The 25,792-nt window shown below is 36.2% G+C and overlaps 2 protein-coding genes across 3 annotated transcripts; both read left to right on the forward strand.

The window, feature by feature from the left end:
- Positions 1 to 7,020: 7,020 nt before the first annotated feature.
- On the forward strand, positions 7,021 to 25,743 carry LOC6561951 (Krueppel homolog 1). Of its 2 annotated transcripts, none has more exons than XM_032736711.2 (4): positions 7,021 to 7,794; positions 21,031 to 21,803; positions 22,375 to 23,801; positions 24,295 to 25,743. In XM_032736711.2, exons 2-4 carry the CDS (start codon positions 21,048 to 21,050, stop codon positions 24,659 to 24,661), a joined length of 2,550 nt encoding a protein of 849 aa, XP_032592602.1. In that variant the 5' UTR covers positions 7,021 to 7,794; positions 21,031 to 21,047; the 3' UTR covers positions 24,662 to 25,743. The 2 variants fall into 2 exon arrangements, with proteins under 2 accessions (XP_032592602.1, XP_001988004.1); XM_001987968.2 differs by lacking the exon at positions 7,021 to 7,794 and adding an exon at positions 19,263 to 19,404.
- On the forward strand, positions 18,326 to 18,856 carry LOC6561952 (forkhead box protein G1). Its single transcript, XM_001987969.2, has one exon. The coding sequence runs from the start codon at positions 18,577 to 18,579 to the stop codon at positions 18,853 to 18,855; it is 279 nt and encodes a 92-aa protein (XP_001988005.2). The 5' UTR covers positions 18,326 to 18,576; the 3' UTR covers position 18,856.
- Positions 25,744 to 25,792: the final 49 nt, after the last annotated feature.

Genomic DNA, 25,792 nt, shown 5'->3' on the forward strand with positions numbered 1-25,792 from the left:
CGAAAGACAGAGAGCGCTAGTGACATGTGCATGCGATAAAATGCAACGTGTATTGCCCGCCTTGGAGGCAATGCCAATGTTTTCCACACAGACCACATACAAATGCAAGAGGATGTGCACGGGTTTTCAACGCACGTGCCGGCGGTCAATGAACTGCACGAAGCCACAAGGAGAAAAAAGCGATGCAGCAATAGCGGCGAGGGAGGAAGCAACGAATGCAGCACCATAGCGTTCGCGAACCCTGTCTCTCTCTCTCCCTCTCGCTCTCTCTCAGTGTGTGTAAGAGTCTGTTTGTGAGTGTGTGATTCTGTGAGAGAGGGAGAGAGTATCTATAACTTTTTGTCGCTGCCGCGTGTAATGCAGTTATTATTGACGCAGTCTGGCCGTCACACTCCCTCTGCTGTTTGCCATTGTGCTCGCAGTTTTTGTTTGTTGTGCTATCTGCTGCTGCTGCTGCTGCTGCTTCTGGCTAATTGATATACAGCTCATTTACATCTCGCTGCTCAATAATGAAAACAAGTTCGACTTACAAAGTTACAATGCAATGGGCATTATTCATAAATTCCGCAAATGTATGCAAATTTATTTTACAGCTGGCGACATTAGCTCAACGATTTTCTAAATTACATTTTGCCCTTAGATTGTTAACAACAAAAAAAAAAAAAAACATCAAATAAGAACAACTGACTGCTTGCTCGTCGCAATTTGCATACCCTTGCAAATTGAAATTTCCTTATTCATTTGAATTTGCCAATTATTGAATGGAAAAACTTTTCGTATGGGAACTTATTGTTCGATAAATGCTTCATTTCATATCAAGCTTTACAACGGAGACACAATTTCTCTTAGAAACTGACACTCTTCTCGACAAAATTCAAATACCCTCTGAAGAGTATAATACAAAAAAAAAAAACAGCTGCTGCTGCTAAAACTACAATAACTATAAAACTAAAAGGCAAAGCTGTTTAGTTATTTTACGATATTCCCTTGGTTATTAACTACGACAGATGTGCATAAATACTTGTAAATGTACAATATAAATCTATATTTATAATTTCGACCAAATAGCAGTTGATAGTATTTATTATTATACACATTTGTTTGTCATTTACTAATCAAGTCATTTCTATCATCTGCTTAATAAACATGTAATTTTGTTTACGTGTATATCGATCTATATCTATATCTTTTTGCCTATAATACACCCATACATAGATATGTATCTGTTTACTCCTCTATTCTAAAGCAAGCGTAACGTAAACTTGTAACTTAAATTACAATGGAAATAACAAAGTCTATGACTGGCACTGACATTGAATACGACTATAGTAAAAACATATACATATAGTATCTGTATATACAATAAGTGCAGACACATACCCAGGCGGTAAGCAAATGTTTTCGTTTTTTGCAATGCGGCTCTTCACAATTATTTGTTTAAGTATTTGTTGATCCCTCCAATCTCTCTACCTTCCCCGATGCTATGAATGAGCACGTTTTGATAAACAAATATATTACAATAACAATAATAGCGATTACATCAGCTGAAAGCTTTAGATTAATCGTACTCCCATATTCTAATCAAAGTTCCACGCTGCGTATACGTAATGGATACATATATTTCAAGAACTTGTGTATTATTATCTCAGGAAATTACGCGACGTAGTTTTTTATTTCTATTTATTATCTAATGTCAACATTGTTGATCAGTGGTTAAATGTTTTTGTTTTTTTCCCCTGTGAATATAGGCAGTATAAACTATTTTTAGATTATGTTCATTGGATTTGCACTTTAATTAAATATTTGTTTTATTTTTAGGTATTAAATTAAAAAATAAATTAAATTTCCTTTTGAAATATAATTATATATTTATTGTATGTATTTTTTATTTTTTCCACTTCCTTGTTGAATTTATGGAACCCTGTTGTGAATGCTGCTTTCTGAGAACGCAATTAAGGTTGTGCAATTCCACGAGTTATTTATGTTTATTTTTGTTGCACGTGGTAATTGGCGCATTATATATGCAATGACATAATAATGGCTAACAGCCCTGGCGACAGATAAGATTAAAGTCTAGCCAAAAAATGTGTACTCCACAATATTCACAATAAATAAAATGGCCACAATCATAATTATTATCAATAATTATTGATTTTTTATTTATATAATTTATATAATACTTTCGTGCAAAAATGTGCAACAGGCAGAAGAAAGATTAGCTGGTATATATTCTTGATCAGCATCAATAGCCGGCGAGTCGATTTATTCATAACGATTATCGATAGCAATAAAAGACACAATTTTAAAGTAATCATCTATCATCTATCTACCAAGAAGTAGTTTCATATTGAATAAACTACTTTCAGCAAGATCATTTTCTGTATACATCAGAAGAGAGCAGCATGATAATCGAAGAACTTTCGCACTACTTTAAGTAACTGCTTACGTTTGAGTGTGCAAAGCTATAAACGAGATAAATTCGACAATTAAACTGGGACCCGTGTTTAAGTCTGTGTTCAGGGTATCTCTTTGTCGAGCTCTCTCGACTGGAGTATTCTTATTTGATTTTCGGTATTATAAGTATCGAAATGATTAGCACACGTAACTGTTGCATCTAATTGAAGCGCAGGAGGAGACCACAACGTCAATGCCTAATGATTCATGATGATGCAATCAGTATTGACACTCACCATTAACAACTGTTTTTTTTTTGTTCTTTCCTCTTTTTCTGGGAACTGCCGCACTATCATTAATGTTGTGTGAAGTCCACGAAGTATCAATAAAATAAATATAGACATCATTATCTTAATTAATTTAGTTTAGTAAATCTATTTTACTCATCGGGGAAGTCACCTATATATTAAGATATAAAATAGACAGAAAAATAAACTCTTGTTTAAATTCAGTATAGTATTTATTTTAAAGCAGGATATATTGAAATTAATTTCGACTATTAACAGTAAAATAAGAAAGAAATAAAAAAAACTAAGAAAGAAAAACTAAGAATAAATGTTAAGTATAAATTTTGATATGATACAAAATATAATCATTTTCAGAACTCACAAGAATCGGATGCAAAGCAATTAAAATGCACACATTTAGATTAATTAAATAATTCATTTTAATAATTAAATATTCTTAAATTAGAATAAAGTCTAAATTGGGCATATTTAAAAAAGTATAACAAATAAGACAAATCTTTTTCTCTATTTAAGATCCATTCCGTCCGACCAAAAACGATTTCTAAATAGATTTATTAAACAGATAGTAAAAATAGGTATTAAGAAATAAAATATAACATAATATAATAATAATTACATGATTTATAAAAATAAATATAATAAGTTTAATAATATTAAAATTAATAATAAAATTAATAAATTTCTTTTCCCTGCATATAATTTTCTCAACAAAAATACAAAGTTAATAAGTAATTTAATGTTTTTATTGTATTCGGTGATTATATTATAATAAAAAAAATAAATAAATAAAGTAAGAATATAACTGAATTTAAGCATAATATTAATTTAAAATTCATGTTAAAATGCTGTTCAAATAAATTGTATTTTCCAATGCAATCAACTTTTAATGAATTTTAGCTTGCAAATTAGCTTCTGCTGCAAATAATGTAAAAATATTTTGATGATTTGTCGAAAAATAAAAAAAAATATTAAAACCAGTTGAAAACTGTTTTTATTTTTATATAGACAACTAAAGCTGTATAATTTTTTGCTGGACTTTGCCCATTCTTTGGCAAGTGATTCAACCTGCTGGCAAGCGCCCAGACACAGACTCACACAGCTGCAACACACACACACACACATACACACACACACATATATATATGCATGTGTGCAGAAAGAGCGAGAGAGACGTGCAACATACTCTTGAGTATCCGTTGGCTGCAAGTCCTCTGCATGTGCAGCACATGTTGAAAACTGTGGCACTGCCTCCGATGTCAGCTGTCGAAAACCATTGCACGGCCGCCACACGAGCAAATTTAACTGCTGCTGCTGCGGCTGCGGCTGCTGCCTGCTGCTGCCGTTGCCCCTTTGCATGCGACAACGTTGCAGACATTTTGGGTTTGGGTTTTATTTGGTTTTTGTTGCTGTTTTTCTTCTGCTTCTTCGTTGTTGTTTTTTTTTGTTTTTTTTTTTTTTGGCTCGCTGCTGTTTCTGTTGGTGTTGGTCGTTGCCAAAAAGGGATGAAGCTTGAATTTATTGCACCGTTCGGTTCGCAAAACCAAACACCCCCCCGCAGCAGAGACAGCTGCGTCGACTGCAGCGCAGGCAGAGGAAATGCTTGACGTCAGCTGCAGCGCTGCTTTTGCGTACTCGGTCTCTGCTGCTGCAGCTGCTTCCTCTGCTGCTGCTGCTTCTTCTTGTTCGGTTGCTTTCTTCTGCAGTTTATTGCAATTTCAGAAATTTTCAACGTATTTTTTGGAGAACTTCTTATTTATGCACAATAATTCCAATTTTTGGCCGCTGCTGACTATAAATGCTGCCCGACAAAAGAAATCTGTGGGGTCAATACTCTCCCCAAAATAATAATAATAATGCCGACCAAATAATGACTGCACTTTAGTAGGAGACAAACAGACGCACCGATTGTCACACGTTGTGGCAAGCGAGACGGAGTGGTGGCGAGGGAAAGGGGCAGAGATGTGGAGCTGTCGACGTGCAAAACAGCAGACAACAGCAGGCTATAAAGTTTTGGGGCATTGACTTGCCAAAGACATTGTCGAAATTTAACATTTCGTATTCCAGAGTATTCCATATAGGGCGAAAAAGAGGAATTGAGCGAAAACATGGATCTAAGTTTTCTAACTAGAAAAAGAAATCATTTTTTCAAGATTAATTTAAACTTAAACAATTTTGAAACTTTTAGAAACGAAAAATATCCATTCTTTGTACTCTCCTTCTAACTGTACATATTGTTTATCTTCTAAAATATATATTGATTTTGAAAAAAAAAAGTTATTATTATTATTATTATAAGAGTATAAAAGTCATCTGTACGAATGAGAGAACTGATGACTGATTAGAAATGATTGCCTCTGTTGAACAATTTCTCTAATTCCACTCAACTGTTGAGCGCAGTCTGGCAACTCTATGCGATTCCTGAACATTATCGCGCAGCGCTGCCATCCTTTTTACATACATATCTGCAAAAACTGAAAAATATGTTTATATAATCCATAAGAGCCTTTTAGAATGGATATTTTAATTATTAATTTGCTTTATTCTGTGCAATTAATAATAACTTTTTAGTGGGATTGATTAAAGTTGTTAATAATAATGTCAACAATAGACAGTCGAGACAATAATAAAATTTAAAAAAAGTAATAAATATTTATAAGATTCATAAGATAAAGCGTCAATTTGTAAGAATAATATTATACATTGCTTTTAATAATCAAAGCTTTTAATCGCCGTTAGATATCAATTTCATTGCCTATGTCAATTACTGCGACTTGCAGTCTGTATCATGTGATCTTTAATCTTTAGATATCTGGATGCTGATAACATGTTCCCCATAATGCTAACCAATCACAAATTCAGATCGTACACATACATACACATACACACACATATTTATATATGTGTATTCATGTATAAACAATTAAATACGTCACCAAAATAAAGTGCGAAAACAGAAATGCGACAAAACAACTGATCAAATACAAGAAAGAACAATAATAACAACAATAATAACAACAACTGTGATAAGAACCAAAACATAGACAAAAACAACAACAACAACAGCAACAACAATAATAATAAGAATGCAAATTGAACGGCCAACACCGCCAAACAAATTATATTCGTGTGCGTAATAAAATTTTTATTGAGTAAGTTGAGCGCGCTTGTAGCTGCTGCCGCTGCTGCTGTCGCTGTTGACGTCGCCGCCAACGCAGCAAAGCCGAAACAATTGCCGAAAATAACAACAACATATTCATTGCGGTCGCAAAAAAAGGAAAAAAATTTGACTCAGCTTTTACGTTGCTTTGTGTGTATGTATGCGTTAGGCGCAGCAGCAGCAGCTGCTGCTGCCGTCTCAAATGCCGGCTCACATAAGACACTTACATACATACATACATGCATACACACAGATACACACACACACGTTTATATAGATATTTAAGCTTGCACACGCAGCGCTTTCATTCTTCAGTTGTCGTCGCTGCCGCAGCTGCTGCTATTCAATACTGCGACGCGAGCTGCGCAGCAACTGCTACGCGGCTGCTCAGTTCTCAGCGCTGCCAGCATATTGTTCTCGGCAAAAATTTTATGAACGCTGGCCGCCATTTCGTATTTCTCAGCGAGCTGGCGACGCGTCAACACACGGCAAACGGCAGCGTATCTGTTTCTGTTCTTGAAAGAACTTTCAATAGTATTAGAAAGCTTTTAACCGTGCAAAAAGAAAAAAACAACATCAACAAACTTAAGCAAAAGCTGCTGTTGAAAATTCTAAAACGAAAAAAGAAAATTATAAACGTTATTTGATCTCCTTTGCCTTAAAAAATCAACGCTTAAGCTAAAAAAAAATGCAACTAGCAAATGTGTTTTAACTGTTTAAACTATACAAAAGTGCAATTTTTAAATTAATTTGTGTTTTCGCTTAACTGTTATAAAAGACTGATAAAAATATAATATACATAAATTTAAAAATATATACAAAATGAAATCAATTTTAAAATGCTAAGAATATATCGCTAAAATATAACCTAGAAAAAAAAGCTATAAAATTATGCGATAGGCAAAAAGTAGAAAGAAAAAAATATATATCTGAAATACAAAGGTACATGTGTATATATATATATCTGTATATAGTATATAACCTAGGTCAATATTGTTTATAGTGGCGTGTGAATGTGAGCAACAACAAAGCGTTAATAGCACCAGCAGAAGCAGCAGTAACAACAACAACAACAACAGCAATCGTCGTAGTGCTGCGCAGCTACGCACACACAGCCATAATCAAAAGCAGCAAAGATAATAAATAACACACACACACACAAATACATACGTTTGATACACAAATTCGCAGCAACAACAACAAACGAGCTCAAATTAAACTTGAATAAAGCTCTGCCGGCATTAGAGACGTCAGCAGCAACAGAACGAACGTCGCAGCGTCACACACCCACACACACACAAACGCATATACCATATACGCAAACTCGGCTCGCAATTATAAAACACACAAGTCGTATACTGCTCGCTAGCTTTCGTCTCGGTCTTCACCTTCGTCTCCATCTTAATCTGTCTCTCGCTCACACACACAGAACAGTCAGTGAATTCTTATACAATTTTCAATATCAGAGCGAGTCGATCGCCAAGTTCGGTTAGTCGATCGTCGACGCTGACGCCTCGCGCATATTGGTTCTGATTCTAACGGACACTTGAATCGCATTTGGTAATTAGCCAAGCGAGCGAGCAAACGAGCGACAAGTGCAGAGACTCTCGGAGAGGCGGCGACATTTAATATTTACGATTACCGCCGACGTTTTTTTTATTCTTGAATGCCTCGCCGCGCTTCGACTGCGCAACAGTGAAAAAGTTCTACAAAACACTTGCCACTCGTCGGTTCGCGTGACAACAAGTGTTTTTCACAAAAAATAAAAAATATAAATATAAATAAAAATAACAGTTCCATCTGACAAACAAGATACACAGTTATTAGACAAATACAATCTCAAAACCATAACATTTGGACTTGCATTTTGGAATTATTAAGGAAGCCCTAAGGAATATTTCAACACTTATTGTTTTGGATTTTCGTAATTTTATGGTGAGTTTTGAAATACATAAATACATAGTACATAATGACAAATTATTTTTAGCAATTTAAGTAATATATAATATTTAAGTATATTAAATTTTGATTAGTTGTTATTTTTAATTGCTCAATTTGTCAATGATTCAACGTAAATGATAAAAGCTTGATTTTCAAACCGAAATATCATTGAATTGAATTATGAGAAAAAAAAAATATAATATACAATTTAATTATTTTAATTTTGATATTAATTTTTTTAATATTTTTAGTCTTGAAATTGGTAAAAAAAAAGAGAAAAAAGTATGTTAAAATATAATTTTGAAATTAGCAATAAGCAAAAAAAATTGTTTATAATAAATAAATATGAATAAATATATATATTAAGATTTAACAGTTTTTTTTTCAAATTTATTGTTAATACAAAAATAAATGTTTTAAAATATTAAGCAAGTTTGAGATTGAGCACTTGGCGTATACTTCATGTAGAGCTTTCTAGTTGCAATAGATTTCACAATCTTAGACAGGTTCTTGGAATCAAGCAGATGACGCTTCACAAAAAGGAACTAAGAACATACTGCTATACTATTTAGAGAGAACACATCAGTAATTACTTCACGCAATCATCACACATACGCCCCATGACTAGCAAAACTGTCACAAAAAACAAATGATGAATTTCTCTATTTTGGCACTTGCACACATATTCCTTTATCAAAATACCACCCACACACAATTTATATATATTTCACCTATCATTCACCTAGGACTGAGAAATAGCCTATCTCAACTATATAGATTCCTGATGACTCAAACCTCTGACCGTTAAACGAACCACTTGACTCATCCACATTGGTCTAATAAAAATTTGTGAGTCTAGCCAATTTCAAATCAAATTCGATTGTGATCAATTGTGGCCATATCAAAGGGGTTTCCTAAGTATGCCTGACTCATTCACTTGAGTCGAGTGAGTCACGACGCCACACGCCTAAGTTCAAGTATGAAAGGATCGCCAACTAATTAGCACTCAACCGATTTGACTACGATAATGATAATGATAATGCTTCGATATATTATGAATGTGGCTGGTCAGGGCTTAAGCTGACACGCAATGTTGATAGTGTTAAATGTAATTTCTAACATTTAATATTATCGGTTTGTTAACATAAACTGTCAGATATTACTAATTAGAACTTGGAAAAGTGATCTGATATTGATTGATCGCAGCTTTAGCTGATATATTGTCGATTTCAGACTTTTCTACATATCAAGAATAAATTTAAGTCTGCACATTAAGAAGCATATTGAGTTTTGATTACATGTTATTTTTAATTGTTTAATATTCTAAAATAAAAAGAATATAATATATAATTTTAAAATTTAAGGAAAAAAATAAATATTTTAAAAATATTTCAATACAATTTTTGATATTTCCTTCTTATTTTGACTATATATATACTGACACTTATATATTAAGATTTTAGGTATTTTAACTTTTAACTGATATTTATCATCAATGTTGATTTACTTCTTTTTTTATTCTACGCTTTTGTTGAAAAGATCTTATAACATTTATTGATATGACTTTAGACTTGCGCAATTTCTTTGCGATAAAAGAGTCCCGTGCACGCAAAAAATGCTTTTTGTATTTGGTGTTTGCTTTTTGTTTTTGGTGAAGTATTTTCGTATTTTATCTATTTGCTAATTTTGTGCCTGAAGGTCAGTACCAGCGTCAACGAGCCAAACACAATAACAAAATGTGAGCAGCAGCATGAAATGCCAAAAATTCGTAGCGCTTGTTGGCGGTAATCTTGGAAATTGATATTGCGGTATGTGCACAGGAAATTGTATCGAGCCGAAAGTTAGAAAATCAAAGGCAGTTAGAGTCATTACACTCATCAAAAATTTGGTCCTCAATTTTAGTAAATAGCCACACATTGTGCGACAATTATTCAGAATTTGTGATGCTTTAAAAAACTTGGGATTCCAATTCTACATTTCAGAGTGGAGGATTTTTCTAGAATATTGAAAAAATATGTATATTTTTCAGTAAGAATTTTTTCTAAAAAGTACTTTAGTTTTGTGAAATATTTTATTTAATAATAGAAAATATTTCTTATTATTCCGAAATTATTTCTAAAAATAAGAAAATTGCTATATATTTTATGTCGATCTTTTTCTGAGTGTACGAAACCCGCAAGCAGTTATCGCTAGTTATCGGCTAGCAATCGATAATTGATTTACGTAGGTTGTACCGCATGTTGAGGTAATCGGGTATCGGGTTCGGTTGCGGGTTCGGTTGTGGTTCGGGTTCTCTGGGCTAGTTGCGTTCATTCACGTTCCACCTGTACTTTTTTTACTTGTTATCTGTTGGCACGTCAGCTCTTTCTGATTTTTTCTTATCGATGCGGCATTTGAATGTGTCTTATGCGGTTTTTGTCCGCTGACTGATTTTTATGAATGGGCCGTGCTGAAAGATCACTTTTTTAGTGGCCCTAGTGATTATTATATTATGTGGGTGATTACAATCGGTTATCGACAGATAAATGCAGACTGAAGTGATGACAGCTTTAAAGAAGAATTTCGACTTTAATGTGGAGACTTATGCAAATTAACTTCCCTCTTTGATAGGCTTAACTAAAATATATTCAATTCTATTGTCTACAAATTATTTTCCTTATACCATAATTAATTTTGATTCCCAAATCGTGTACATTTCAAACTTTATGATCACAATTTATCGTTATATTGTCATAAAGTTTTGTGTATATTTTTATGTGGCCCTATAAATCGAGATACCTTTGAACTTCACTCTACACTCTCACTTATCATTTTGGAGAATTCCTTGAGCACAGAGTGCAAAAATTAATCGCTTAAGAACTTATCAAGTGCCCGCACCATAAATAAACTGTTTGCATTTGCCAAGCAAAGCAAAGAAAGCATAACATTAAAACAATATACCATAAATAGCTCAGATATTATTGCCGTTCACTTGCTTATCAGCATACATATTTATTTGAAATTTTTTATATTTTACTTGCTTAAAAGTGCATAGAGTCGTTGAAATAATTGCTTGCTTATCGTTAATTTGTTGGTCACACGGCAAACTCGTGAGCCTAAGCAAAATGATTTGTTGATTTTTTCGATTTGTCTGCCGACCCTTTGCCTACCCCATTAAGTTTTGTATTGCAACACATACAAACGTGCGAAATCAAACGGATACACACAGATACAGATTTCTTGCCTCCGATTTGGTCTAACGCAAAAAAGCCGGTTCGCAGACATGCGTAAAGAAGCTTTGTGTATACACACACATATGTATATATAGATATACATAAATATAAATATATATATATATATATATATATATATATATATGTGTGTGTGTGTGTGTGTGTGTATATATCTATCCGTATTCAAGTAGTATGTATTTGTGCATGTAGCTCATCCCTTGCCACCCGCAAATTTTGTATCAACTGCTCAACTGCCTCGATCCGCCATGTTGTATTGTTGTTGTTGTTGTTGTTCTTGGTAACTTGCCCGTTAGATTGTTGTTTGTTGTTAGCATTCTTTAAAGTTCTTTGCATGTCTACATACACATGCATGATAAACATACATATATATATATATATATATTTATATAAAAGCTACCCAGGCCCAATGCCTATTTATTTTTGTGAAATAATTTTTTATATAGCCGAACAAAATCAACAAAAAAATTGTTGACCTTGGTTAACAAATTTGCGCATGTATTTGTTTATACATATACATACATATATGCTTATACTTACTAATATCGGTTTCAGCTACGTACAGTATATGTGTATATGTATATTTTTGTGTATTTCTTTGTTCTAATTGCCAATTCTGACTAAATGAAGTGAGCTGTTGTCCCGTCATTCTATTGGTTTTTTTCGTTTGATTCACACTGTTTTTGTGCTCTGTGGTCAGGTTTTTGGTTTTTGTTATTTTTTTTTTATTTGCGGTGTTGAGAAATCGTTGATTTCTTCGTTTTGTCGCTTAGTAACGGTGGACGCTTTCTCGGAACTCTTAACACTTCCGCTCCAAGAAATCAAGAATTCTGCATGGGTGTGTGTGTGTATATTTGTGTGCACATATTAGGTATGAAACCCATTGAAATTCTGAAAATAGTGTACTTTTTTAAGCTTATCATTTTGAAATTCACTTGTAATCTCTTGGGGATTTTCTGAAATTTACTTATTTCACAATCTCTAAGTTTCGGGTAATTTTTAGATGAATTGGAATTTTACCAAGCAATTTTATTTACTTTTAAAAGCTTATGCATATGCATGTAATTATTTATTCCTTAAATTAAATTTGCTTCAAGTCAGCCATTTTCACTTAACATAAACACGTACACACACGCAGGCATGCAGAACTTATCGATAGCAGAACAAAGCCTATGGGCAGAGAATTGAAGCCATATTAGCAATGACGTCGCTGCTGACGTCGACGCTGCTGCTGCTGCACATTAATAATGCAAATGGTGGACGCAGTAGCGATTGCACTCGTCGGTCTGTATGTGTGAGTGCTGCTGCTGTCCTTCGTTTGACCAAACGGCAACAGCAGCAGCGACAACAAAAAAATAAAAAAAAAAGAATGTTTGCCAAGTTCAAGGACAGTTGCAGCGGCGTCGTCACTTTTTGACGCAGCCGTTGGCTGTACGCGCCTGCATTGCACACTCTGCTCGCTCTGACTCTCACACTCAGCGCTTCTCTCGCTCTTGCAATCGCTCTCACACTCTGGCTGGCAGCTTTTGCATGCTTGCGTTTGTTATGCGCATTTCATTTTCAATTTGTTCACTGTACCGAACTTCATTTGAAGGCCATCTCGCAGTCGCATTTGCTGCTGCTGCTGCTCTGCCTGTTCAAATTCAAGTTCAAGGCGCAGCTGTAGCTTTTGCAGCTGTCTCTTTCTAATGCAATTAACATTTCCACTCTATGTAAACGAAAGCTCTTTTGTTTGGTTGTGATTTTTATGATCAGCTAGATAAAGTTGTATGTGTGTACAACTATATATATATATATATATATATATATAAATATACAAATAAATATATAATGAGTTATGCCTTAGGCTTGGTCAGTATTTTCACAGATTCTAACTAAATTGTGATTCTGAAGCTTTCTGCGAGGGTTAGTTTTTTAAACAACCTGCGAAACGAGTTTTGCCAAAAAAAGATGATGTTTTGTATATGCAGCAAACAAACTGGTATTTTTTGTATGTATATATGTGTGCGTATTTATATATATGCGAAATGTATCTACAGGATATTGGATATTGACGCAAATATTATTATAAGCATATGACGATTGTATTCCTAATTGCTGTTGAATTCAAATTCAAATTCAAATTACACGGAATTGCCTGACTTAACAATAAGTTGAATTTAACTTCCCGGTACGCGAATGCACTTTTTTATCTTAAGTCATTGGCAATCTCGCCCCCCAAGTGAGTATGTTGAAGAATACGCCCCCAAAAAATTTATTTAAAAATAATAATGTTATTTTCAGGGCCCGGAAGCTCAGGTCCCCACCCCCAAAAAAAATCCTCACTTCTCTGACAAGTTCTTTCTTATATGTCATGCTTATTTGTACTTGCAAACTTGTTTTTTTCTTAATATTTTTATGCCACTCCTCTCTTGAATATTTTTGAAATATCATCTTGTAAGTATATGCATTGAAATTAATTATTTAGCAACAATAATAACTCGAAATGCAAATAAGAAAAAAATATGTCTGCCCCACTGTCTCATTCTGCCTCTCTCTCTCACCCTCTCTCTCTCTGTCTCACCCTCCCTCTCTCTCTCTCTCTCTCTCTCTCTCTCTCTCTCTCTCTCTCTCTCTATCGCCCGCTCCCTTTCATCCCTTTTCTTCTGCACTGCAGCGAACAAAGAAGAAATGAAATTCGGCACGTATTAAAAAAAAAAAAACCCAAAACACAACAACAACAAAAACACTTGTGCATGCTGCCTCTTTTTTTCTCTCCTGCTCTCTCCTCGTTCATGTACTCGAATTTATTGTATATGTGTGTGTATGTATTTATTTTGAGGTTTCCACAAATTTTTATGTATTGACTGTGGTTGTTGTTGGCTGTGTGATCCCCATGCGACAGCGGAGACAATAACACGATCCCCCAGTCCCCGGCAGCAGCAGCAGCAGCAGAAATTTCGACTCTGGCTGAAGCTTCACATTTCTTTTTACACACACACACACACTCACAAGTTTGTTTTCGGATTTCTTTTCTTTACATTTCTCAAAAGCACATACACATATATGCATGTATGTATGTGTGTGTACATTGAGCTTTTCGTAGGTTGTTGACCCTTTTGGGTGGCGAGCGCAGAACGAGGTTGGTTGCTTTGTCGCCGCTTCAATTTGCGCTGAGCGCAGCGTCTTTTCTTAGTGATATTTTGTAATTTGTTTGCTAACTGTAACTACCCAAAAAAAAGTCCATCATATGCACTATTTCTGAATATTTAACGGGGCTCCAAAAAAAAGTATGCAACGCAAATTTTGCAACACACACTTATATATAGAAATATCACATAGAAACCGAGAAGTGCACTGCGCTGCCGGCGTCAGCAATGGCAGCGCTGCTTACGCCAACGCGAGCGTCAACTGCAGACAGCGCTGAGCGTTGGCAGAATCACAACGCGTTCTTTTCTCTCACACTGCTGCTCGCTTGCATATCGGCTGCTCGTCGTGTGCTTCACTCGTTTGTCATGAACTTGAACTACACGTGGAGGGCGTGCAAGTGTTTTCAACAGCACATTGCCTGGTGGTTGTTGTCGCCTTACGTACGCTCTGCTGAGGCCGTGCATGAGTTTTCGACAACAGCAGTAGCAACAGCAGCAGCAGCGAGCAAGTAATGCGCAACTGTCGTTGTATGCATGCGTGTATGTGTGAGTTGTATGTGCAGTGAGTAAGCAGACTGCTGATTGCAGGCAGTGTAAGTGTGTGAGTGTGTGTGTGTGTGTAGTTGCTTGCTGTGGGCGACTGGGAAGGTGACCGTAAAGAGTGGCTGCCAAATGAAAGGGAAGCGCTTGCGAAAGTGAATTTCTCCCTGGCGGGGGTTGTTTTATTTTTTATTTTTGCAGCCTTGATTTCCTTTTGCCTACTACCTTGACATGGAAATATTTAATTTCACAAAACGGAAACCAAACAAGAAAAAAAACAGCTTGTTACAATGACAAACTGCGTCAGAATTGACGTGCATAAAAAGTGTTAAGTCATGCTCCTATGCGAATCTAATATTAAAGTTATTATTTTAATTTGCACACGCGCCGCAAAGCAGCAACTACTACATATATACACAGATACAAACATATACACATACTGTATAGAACATATCAGAAGCTCTGCTCTGCTCTGCTTTGGGTCGCGTTGCGTTGTGTCGCCTCTCGCTGCCGGCGTCGTTTTGACCTAGGCCAACTGACTGACTGTGCTATGTGTATGTATATGTATATGTATGTATATATATATATATATATATATATATATATATATATATATGTAAGTATATCTACCCTCCTCTCTCACTCTCACTCTCTCTCTCTCTCTCTCTCTCTCTCTCTCTCTCTCTCTCTCTCTCTCTCTCTCTCTCTCTCTCTCTGTACCTTTACACATGTATATTTGCGTGTAGGTGGCCACTGCTGACGCCTCTGCGTTAATCTCTTCGTCTAGACCTTCGCAATTTGTTGTGGACCATTCGATGGGCACATCCTTTTTGTTTTTGTTTTTGTTTTTTATCGAGCGAGAACGAAATGAATCAAACCATTTGATTAACCGTTTGGATTTTGAATGAAGTTCTTTGCTGAACTGAAAGCTTTTCACATTTAAAGCTTTTCAAGCTCAGTATTCAATGAATGAATTTAATTATAAATTCTATTCAATATAAATGACACGTGTCAAAATTGTATACTCAGAGGCATTTTATTTCTGGAATATGCGAGCAGAGTGAATTAAAATTAAATGCCAGGTATTCTAATTTTATGCTCAGTTTTATAATTTCTGGAATATTCGAATTGCCAGAGCTTTCAACAAAAAAACAACTTGCGTGGGTATTTCAAAAAGAAAAGAAAAAAGAGGAAACACATGACAAGTAAAGATTTCGGCGTCACACGTATTTTTTTAGTTTGTGTAAAATGCCACACGTTTCGCTTATCAGTATCAATATCTTATCGGTCATGCGACATTTTAGGTATGTCCCTGAATGGCTTCCGCAACAGCCAACATTTCATTCAATATTATTGCATTTTTTTTACAGTTTTAACGAGAGATTTTATCTTATCACAACGTAAACCTAAAAATACTGATGAAAGACGAACAAGCACAGAATTTTTGTAATTGATACTCGCCGTACAAATAGCTCCAAAATATGTTGCGCGTAAGCAAATCGCAGTGGGAGAGAGAGGGAGAGGGAGACAGTAAAAGAGAGAAAAGCTCACAAAATGTTCATTGACCTCCCAAAAAAAAAAAAAACAAAAAAAAAAAAGAGGCAGCAGTAAAACGATGAATAACGTCAAGTTGTAGCTGTCTCTATAGATACTCGAAGCTATTTACATACATGTACATACATAAATACACATACATATGTAAATTGGTCTATTTGTATATTTGTAGAGGTGTGTTCTTGAGGGTCTTGGTCTTGGTCTGGGTCTGGGTCTGGGCTCTTTGCAAGGGGCACTCACTAATTTATGGATGGTGTGACTTATGCGTGGCCTCCTCCTGAACATTTATTGCATATTCTAAGTAGAGTAATACGTGATAAATATTAAATATATACAAATTACACATACAATTATGCATACAAAACAGATGGTTATTAAATCGAAATAAAGCTTCTGCTAAAATGACGCCTTAAGTTCATAATTATCCAAGGATATTAGGATCTTAGACAAATATTTGAGTTTTATTTCATATTTTCTTCATAATCATCTTTTTTCAAAAACTTCGGCATCATTTTGAAAAAAATGTTTAAAATTTTAGTCAATTCGTTATTATGATTTTAAATTTCGGCTTATTTGTTTATCGATTATCTATAAAATAATACAAATGAAATAAATTTCATCTATCACATCGCTCTCTCTTTCTCTCTCTCTTTATCTCTCTCTGTCGCTCCTCCTCTTTCCCACTGCATTGCTTTACTGATCTATCCAATACAACAACGAACTCACCTCAGACAACGCTCGATGTTTTTTTTTTGTTTAAGACAAGTTTTAAAGCGTTGCGTTGCGCTCCATTTCTGAGCTATCCCAACAAAATAACGGTAAACACACAGCTCGATTTCAAACGAAACATACAAGCATTTCCCATACGATTGTGTTGGGTTGAGGGAGGGGAAGGGGGAGGGGTGGATCTCAGATCTGAACGATCATTGACCGAGCTCGTTGTGCGCTCGTCGTGCTTTTAACCTCATAAATAGATAAAAATTTAGCTTGTTGTTGTTTCTTCTTTATTCTTTTTTTTTCATCTTCTTTGGTTTACCTTCAGCAAGTCCAAAGCGGCGCATTGTGTGCTTATGAAAGAGCGAAAGAGACAGAAAGAGAGGCAGCGATCAGTAGAATACATGCACATACATGTACGTGTATATGTGTGCATATGTCTTTAATTTCGTTTCAACAGACAAACGAAAATAGTTTTTGTGTCGAATGTTAATGAACTTTTGCGCCAGTTTAACGAATTGTGTGAGGCGCACTGTCGAACATAACAAACAACAACAACAACAAGAAACTTGAAAAAGTTTTTTGAACTTGTGTGCAATAGAAGAACCAAAAACAAAAAAAAAAATAATAAAAAACGTTTAATTTACCATTGAATCTTTCATGCTTTTTGTGCTTTTCATTGTTTGAGTTGTCGAAGGTAAAACACAAATCATAAAAATATAGATTTGTAAAAATTAAGATGACAGCTTTTAGTTTTTCTCTAAGACTGCATTTTACAATTAAAACTGGCTTATAGTGATCAATTTATTTATTATTGAGATAACATTTTATTCCTTCGACAATTTGAAATGAGTTGAATGCAAAAATGAATACAATTTCTAATCTCAAAATGCTATTGTGTTAGGCCCATCCAAATCATATCTTATCAATCAACTGATTTGCAAAAATATTCACAATTTACATAGTCACTCGAACTATTTTGGCCTTATCAATCGCTTAGTATAAATGTACCCACCATATATTTATATATATGTATATTTTATTCTTATATATGTGGAGGTATTATTTAGATTAATATATCAAATTCTGCATGACTCAGTAGAAAATCAGAAATTTCTTGTTTATCAATATGATAAGATTACAATTATTCGTTCGCTTCTGCGATGACTCATAGCATTCATATTATATTTCTTACATGGTTTATGCTCAAACAAGACAGCACTCATAATAATAATTTCCCACTTACATACAAAATACTCACACTCAGCTCAAATTAATTCCCACTCATTATTGGAGGGAAAAAAAATAAAAATACAGAAAATACTCAGTGGGAAATTTGTGGGGACATTTTTCTTAGTCTCACAGATCAATGGGCTCAATTTTGGTGGTGGTGGTTTGGTTTGGTTTGGTTTGCTGCCGTTGATTTCTGGGTTTGGGTTCTCGGCCTATTTTTCGGCAACTCACCCACCAGTCTCCGGTGCACCATCAAGCGTACAACTTCGCGTGCGGCAATGTGAACTCTGCACTCGCTTCTCCGTTGTGCGTGTGTGTGTGTGTGTGCGAGTGTGTGTGTGTGTGTGGTTGTGTGTGCCCGAGTGTTAAGCTCTAAAATGACCGATTTCTCAATGAACGATATCTTGAGATCATTTAGAAAAATGCGCATGAATAAGGGCTCGGCTCAAGGCTCCAGTCACCTGAATCCACACCACCAGCAACATCATCATCATCATCACCACCATCATCATCACCAGCAACAGCCCCAAAACTTTCAGCACTATCCACAGGCGACCGGCGTCCAGCAGTCCAAAGATTTGAAAAAAATTATCAAAATTCTTAAAAAGCATGTCATCAAACAGAAAATCACGCGAAAAATGAAAATTGTCGTTTAAAAACAGCCGAAAAAAAAACGCAAAAAAAGTTTTAAGTGAACAAAAGAAAAAATCATTTGAATAAAATGTCATAAATAAAATATAAATAAATTACGCATAGAACTCAAGACTGCAGCTATTAAATAAACTCAGGACTGATTTACAGTACAAAAAAAAAGTCTGACAAGAGTTTTTTGACTACCTCATATAAACAAAAAAAAAAAAAACGAGAACTTTCCTAAAGAATTTCCTAAACACAAATCAAAAGATCTCAGTATAAAAACAAAGAAATAAACTTTAAACTAAAAACTAAGACTAATTATGGACTGCATTTAAATTAGACTGCGCAAAAGAAAAGAAGAAAATTCAAAATCAACAAATTTTTACAACTCCAATTGGGAAATTGTTATACAAAATACATATACAAAATGACTGAACGCACCAATGAGAAAAAGACTTGGACAACCAAGCCAAATTGGATAAAGGATGCACTCAACAAGTCGGGCACGGAATTGGTGGATATATCCAAGACCAAAACTAAAGCAGCACAAAAGAAAACGAATGCAAAAGGTAAAAGAAAAGTGAAAACCAACGCAAGGAAAATTCAAGAAACAGGCCGGAAAAACTTTGCCAAAGACCCCAACTCCATACGCCATTTTGTTTTGGTATACGCAGTTTTTCCTGCTGCTGGTTGGGGGGACGGGGGGAAAGAAACGGGGCGCGTATTTACAGTCAATGAAAATAACAAACAACAAAAGAGAGACTGTGAGGGAGACAGCAGAGTGAGAGAGAGTCTAAATTTACCGGCTTGCAAGCTACAGGATGCAAAAAAAAAATATCCCAAAAATCCGGGAAATTTCACAACACCCCAACAGTTCATCCTAATGCGTAGTTGCGTATCTCATTCCCTGTCTCTCTCTCTCTCTCTCTCTCGCTATCCGCCCCTTTGCCCACAAAGCTTATGCGTTTTTCTTTTTTCGTGAAAACTTGGGCCGGCAATAACAGAAAATTGCGTAGTTCAAGTGCGTAGGGTGGTTTTTCCGAGTCCAGAGTGCTTACTGCTTTTCCAGCAGGGGGAAAACCCCAACCCCTAATGGGTTTTCCCAACCACCCAAGACTATAATGCGAGGCTACCTTTTGGGCTTTTGCGTTGTTACTCATCGCTCGCTGGGTTCTTCGTGGAAAAATGCGTAATGCAGGTTGTCAAGTTCTCGCATGAAACAGAAACGAGTTGGTGGGAGGAGGGGGAGGGGGGGAGTGGGTGTTGGTAAACTACATATGAACGTATGTAATTTTTGATAGTGAAAAAGACCTCACCAAACTCGTCAAATTGTCCACTCATTGTTAAGTGCACAAAATAAAATATTTATGATTTTCTTTGAAGTGCATAAAAAATGTGATTATTGTTTTTATTGTTTAGAAATATTTTTGGACTTATGATTAAAGTCTTCAAATCTATTCTTTCAATTTAGCTTTTAAATAGTTTGATAATTTTCTTAAGTTGATTCAACTAAAAAAATTTTGTGTTGATCCTGAGTTTGCAAGAGTTTGATAATATTCTTAAGGTGTTTCGACTGAACAATTAACAAATACGACACTGTTGTCAAATTTAGTTTAATTATTTTCGAAAATAATGAATTAAAGTTTTGAAGTGTTTACAACTAGAAAACTTTACATTTTGTGCAAAGCAGATTGAATGTTTTGTTTTAATCAAATTTGTTTAACCACAATTTTTAAACAAGTTTTTGCAAAATCAGAATTTTAAATTACAAATTAAGATTTTTATTGGAATTATTTGTGATAAAAAAAATAAAAAAAATCTTTCGCACAACTTAACGACAATTTAACAATGAACAAATTTAAACCATAAAATCATGCAATAATTTTTATATCATTAAACTCTTAAAATCGTTTTCATGTTGTTGACTCATTGATCAATTTAAATTAAAGAAGTATGTGAGCTTAAAGAATTAATTATAGTATTAAGATGATTTCTTAGAATACGTATGAGAATTATTTCTTACATATAAATATTTGTTTATATTTAGTTGTATTTTTTATTTACTGATTAATTATTATTATTATTTTGAAACATTTATTTTCTAGTAATTCTTTTATTTATATTTCTAAACGAAAGAGTTCTTATTGCCTTTACTAATCGCTGCTTATTCTATTCTAATTAATATTGTATCACAGATTCATCCACAACCAACATGGTCTACTATTCCGCTAATCAGCTGCTTATAAAGACGGAGCAACCCAGTCAGACGCAGTTCTGCCTGCAGGCGCCACTGACTGCAGCGACTGGTGGCGGTATTGGCGTTGCGCCACCTAGCGGTCAGCATGAGCACTACGAGCTGTTGCAGACGCCACAACAGCGACAATTGCAGATGCAAGAGCAACAACAGCAGCAGCAGCAACAACAACAGCAACAGCAAATTGTCAATTATCAACTGGTACTGCAACAACAACAACAACAACAACATGATAGTATTACAATTACAACAACAACAACAACTGGAGCAACAACTACAGCAGCAACAACAACAACACAGCAGCGCATTAAAACCGAGCTGCCTATGACGTATGTGGGTGGTGCTGCTGCCACAACGAAAGCGGCCACAGTTGCCACGGTCCGCAAGCCGAACGGCAACAAGCCGCAGTTCAAGTGCGAGCAGTGCGGCATGACCTTTGGCAGCAAGTCCGCTCACACTTCGCACACAAAATCGCATGCCAAGAATGCTGATCTCGCCATGGGTCTGAAGAGTGTCGCCATTGGTGGCGCCTCCTCCTCCTCCTCCTCCACATCCTCCATCACCTCCTCCGCACCGATTGAGCTGAACGAGGCCGGTCTGCCGCTGGGCATACCCAAGAGTCCGACCATCAAGCCGCTGGCCAATGTCGCCGCTGGCGCCGATCCCTATCAGTGCAATGTGTGCCAGAAGACGTTCGCGGTGCCCGCCCGATTGGTAAGTACTTGCCACTAGAGTGTGTGTGTGTATGTGTGTTTAAATGGAATTACAAATATTTAAAGATGTAACACGAGAAAAGCAAATAAAAATAAATTTTAAAAAATTAATAAAAGTATACAACAAATAAATAAAATTGAACCTAAATTTAAAAGAATAATTTTTGTAAATATTGAGTAGATATCAAAGTAAAGAATATTTATTTTTTATTAGTTTTCGTTTAAGTAAAAGAAATTTTTCTCTTTAAAAATGTAGAGGAATTTATATTTAAAAGAAATTAAATGTTTTTGCAACATTAATTGTATTTGTTAATATTTTTTTGCTGGTTTTTTTGCTAATCTTAAACCTCTTGGGAATTATACTTGATTGTCAGCTTCATTTTTTTAATTTTCCTTACACTTTTGATATCAATTCAATTAGGATAGAACAATAAGTTAAACTGAGGTATTTTGTTAAAATTACTAACAATAAGAAGAAGTAGAATAAAAAAAGTGAGAAGAATATAAACTTCTTTAAAAAAGAATATAAACTTCAAAAAAAATAATGCCGAACCGCAATTTAAATTTTGCAGATCCGCCATTATAGGACGCATACGGGGGAGCGTCCGTTCGAGTGCGAGTTCTGCCACAAGCTGTTCAGCGTCAAGGAGAATCTGCAGGTGCATCGACGCATCCACACCAAGGAGCGACCCTACAAGTGCGACGTGTGCGGCCGGGCATTCGAGCACTCCGGCAAACTGCATCGCCATATGCGCATCCATACGGGCGAACGGCCGCACAAGTGTTCCGTCTGCGAGAAGACCTTCATCCAGTCCGGCCAGCTGGTCATCCACATGCGCACCCATACCGGCGAGAAGCCCTACAAGTGCCCGGAGCCCGGTTGCGGCAAGGGATTCACATGCTCCAAGCAGCTCAAGGTGCACTCGCGGACGCACACCGGCGAGAAGCCGTATCATTGCGACATATGCTTCCGGGACTTTGGGTACAATCATGTGCTGAAGCTGCATCGGGTGCAGCACTATGGCGCCAAGTGCTACAAGTGCACCATTTGCGATGAGACGTTCAAGAACAAGAAGGAGATGGAGGCGCACATCAAGGGCCATGCCAACGAGCTGCCCGAGGATGAAGTGGAGGCGGCGGTGGCAGCAGCTGGCGTTGCCACAGCAACCAGTGGCGGCTCCTCCTCGTCCATGGCCAGCAATTCGGAGAGCAGCAACAATTCGCCGCCCAGTTCACCGCCGGCGGTGAAGAAACCACGTCAGCCACGTGGCCCCAAAGCTGCAACAGCTTCAGTTTCAACTTCAGCATCAGCTGCTTCTGCTGCCGGTGCCAGTGCTTCCACTGCTTTCACTGCTCCATTCTCGCCCAGCTCTGCATCGTCCACATATTCGCCGGCGAGCAGTGCTCTGGCCTCACCGCCACCAGCACAATATCTGAACAATAATATCTCAGCCAGCGAGCCGGACGCACTGAGTCGGGATAGTGGCGTTGCCAGCGCCCAACTCCAGCCCAGCTATGCGGATGAGGAGCTGCCCACGGATCTGAGCATGCAACAGCCGCCGACGCAGTCCCCAATGATCTACTATCAGCCACAGACCAGTTTAGTCGAGCTACCGGTCCAAGCACCCACAAGCACGACCTGCAATCCTGCAATTCCCCCCACTCCTGGCCTCACCATCAATCCGGCGCTGCTCGAGGCGGCCAGTTTGGCGCGTCGCGATCACAGCGAGGACAACGACGAGGATGTTCAGGCAGCTGCCTGGCAAATGATGCAACTGCGTCGTGGTCATGCAGCCACGCCCACAGCCCAGCCAACGCCCACGCCTATGGCTACGGTAGCACAGCCGCCAACCCAAAGCCAGCCCACGTTGCATGTCAGCGATCTGGCGGCCAACTACGATGACACGCACGAGGCGAACGTGCTCATCGAGCACTTCAAGCGCGGCGATCTGGCGAGGCATGGACTCCACAAGGGCTATGCGCCGGTGCCCAAATATGAGTAAGTATTCCAACTACAGAGATTCTATCTTTAAGTCAGACTTTTACAAAAGAAACAACAATTTACTTTATTTTTTTATTTTACTTTACTCAAATCAGAAAGCAAAAAACAAATGTCTTTAAATATTAACAACTTTAATTCGATTTACTGCAACTTGCCAATTGCAGAGCTTTTTGAATTTAACATTTCTTGGCGCGCTCTAAAAACCACAATTGTAATTCGCAAAAGGTGGCAACTCTGAAACAACAATCAGCTGTTAAACAAACCATTTGAGTACGAAGTGAAAACTTGAAATGCATAAATAATTATTTGCATTTGTGTTTGAAATTTACACTTTAAAAAATGCAAATACTTATTTTTTACATTAAACTAAATAATAAAAAGAGTTATTAACTGCTGCTTGAGCAACACTACGCAGATTGAGTAAATAAGTAGTTATTTAATTTGATTATTTATTGCAACGATATTCATAAATTTCGTTCTGCGCTTACAGATCTGCCCTGCCCAATCCGGATATTGTGCGTCGCGTCGAGGCTGCGATTGGACTGCGCTCCAGCACCGAGTCACCGGAGCGCAGCTCGTCGCCGGAGAGCGATTCACTGATGATGGCCGATCGGAATGTGATGACGCTGCCGCTGCGCAAGCGCAAGCATTATATGAACGAGGGCGAATCTAGCAATGGAGGCGGCGGGTGCAGCAGCAGCAGCGGCGGTGGCGGCGGCGTCGGTGGCAACAACAGTGCAACAGGTGCTAACGATGGCGCCACAACGAGTGGCACAACGGATGCAGCGAATAACGCCAGTGCCGGCTCCAAGGTGATGCGCTTGAACTCTGTCATCCAGTTTGCCAAGGCCTCGTAGTGTGGACTGTGTGGGCTTCAAGCCGCCATCAATCAGCATAAAGACTGTTCAACAAATTCTAACTGAAATTAGTTTTACTTTATCGACAGACAGACGGATAAATGTTTGTGTTTTTGTTTTTAGCAGCAAGAAATGCCAAAAGTATTATAAAAAAAAAAATGAAGAAATTTGTTTAAAAAAAAAATGAAGAAAATGAAAAAATTAATATCCTATTACGTTTTTACACAATATGCATATTTATGTATGTACGTTTTAATTCAAGGATTTTTGTTAAATGTTTCCTTTCTTTGAAATTTGTGTTTTGTGCGTGGTATTTTTTAATTAGTCGCATTGCAGAAATTGGCATTGTATTTGAAAACGAAAGCGAAAGTAAACAATGAAATCCAATCCATAGAAATTAAAAACAAACAAAAAAACGAAAAAAAAGAAAAGAAAAACAAATATAATAACAATAATAAGCTACGTACATAATTAAATACTATATATATATTTAAATATTTATGCTAATTAAAGCCATATTGGCAATATGCAGCAGCAGCAAATACATACAATTAATATACATACATACAATTCTAAACATACATATTTATAAATGCAATTATATAATTATGGCGCGCCCATTAAATCATAATATGATTAAGTAATCATCTTAACAACTACACAAAAAAAAAAATCTATTTGATATGCATTTTATATTTTTTACAAGCGAAAATATGAAACAAAAAAGAAGAAAAAGAGGGAGAAAAAAACATGCAACAAATGAAAGAAATGCACTTCAAATGTAAACACAACAATTCAATACACTATTTTATTATACTTACATACGGAGAATAATGAACTGATAAGCAAAGAGCAAGCAAGCGTAATTAAGTTTAAAATTAACAAACCAAGCAACAAACAAAACAAAACAAAACAAAAAAAAGGAAGTCTATGTAAAATCGCATATTCCGAGTGCGCCATAAATAATTTTTTGTAAACGCTAAGTAATATATACATATAGTTATAAATTGTAGCATGAAATATTACAAAGCAAACGCAAGCGAAAAAAATAATAATAAAAACAAAAACCAATCGTGAAAATAATAAAATCAAGTAATTTTCATTCAATTAGAAATGGGGAAATTTTTACCA

Source organism: Drosophila grimshawi, unplaced genomic scaffold (assembly GCF_018153295.1).
Source record: "Drosophila grimshawi isolate 15287-2541.00 unplaced genomic scaffold, ASM1815329v1 contig_1377, whole genome shotgun sequence".
NCBI lineage: Eukaryota > Metazoa > Arthropoda > Insecta > Diptera > Drosophilidae > Drosophila > Drosophila grimshawi.

Coding starts and splice junctions, on each gene's coding strand:
- LOC6561951 (XM_001987968.2), top strand. CDS start 19,263: ATGACTGAACGCACCAATGAGAAAAAGACTTGGACAACCAAGCCAAAT. Junction 21,804..22,374: donor TCGCGGTGCCCGCCCGATTG/GTAAGTACTTGC, acceptor TAAATTTTGCAG/ATCCGCCATTATAGGACGCA. Junction 23,802..24,294: donor GCGCCGGTGCCCAAATATGA/GTAAGTATTCCA, acceptor CTGCGCTTACAG/ATCTGCCCTGCCCAATCCGG.
- LOC6561952 (XM_001987969.2), top strand. CDS start 18,577: ATGACCGATTTCTCAATGAACGATATCTTGAGATCATTTAGAAAAATG.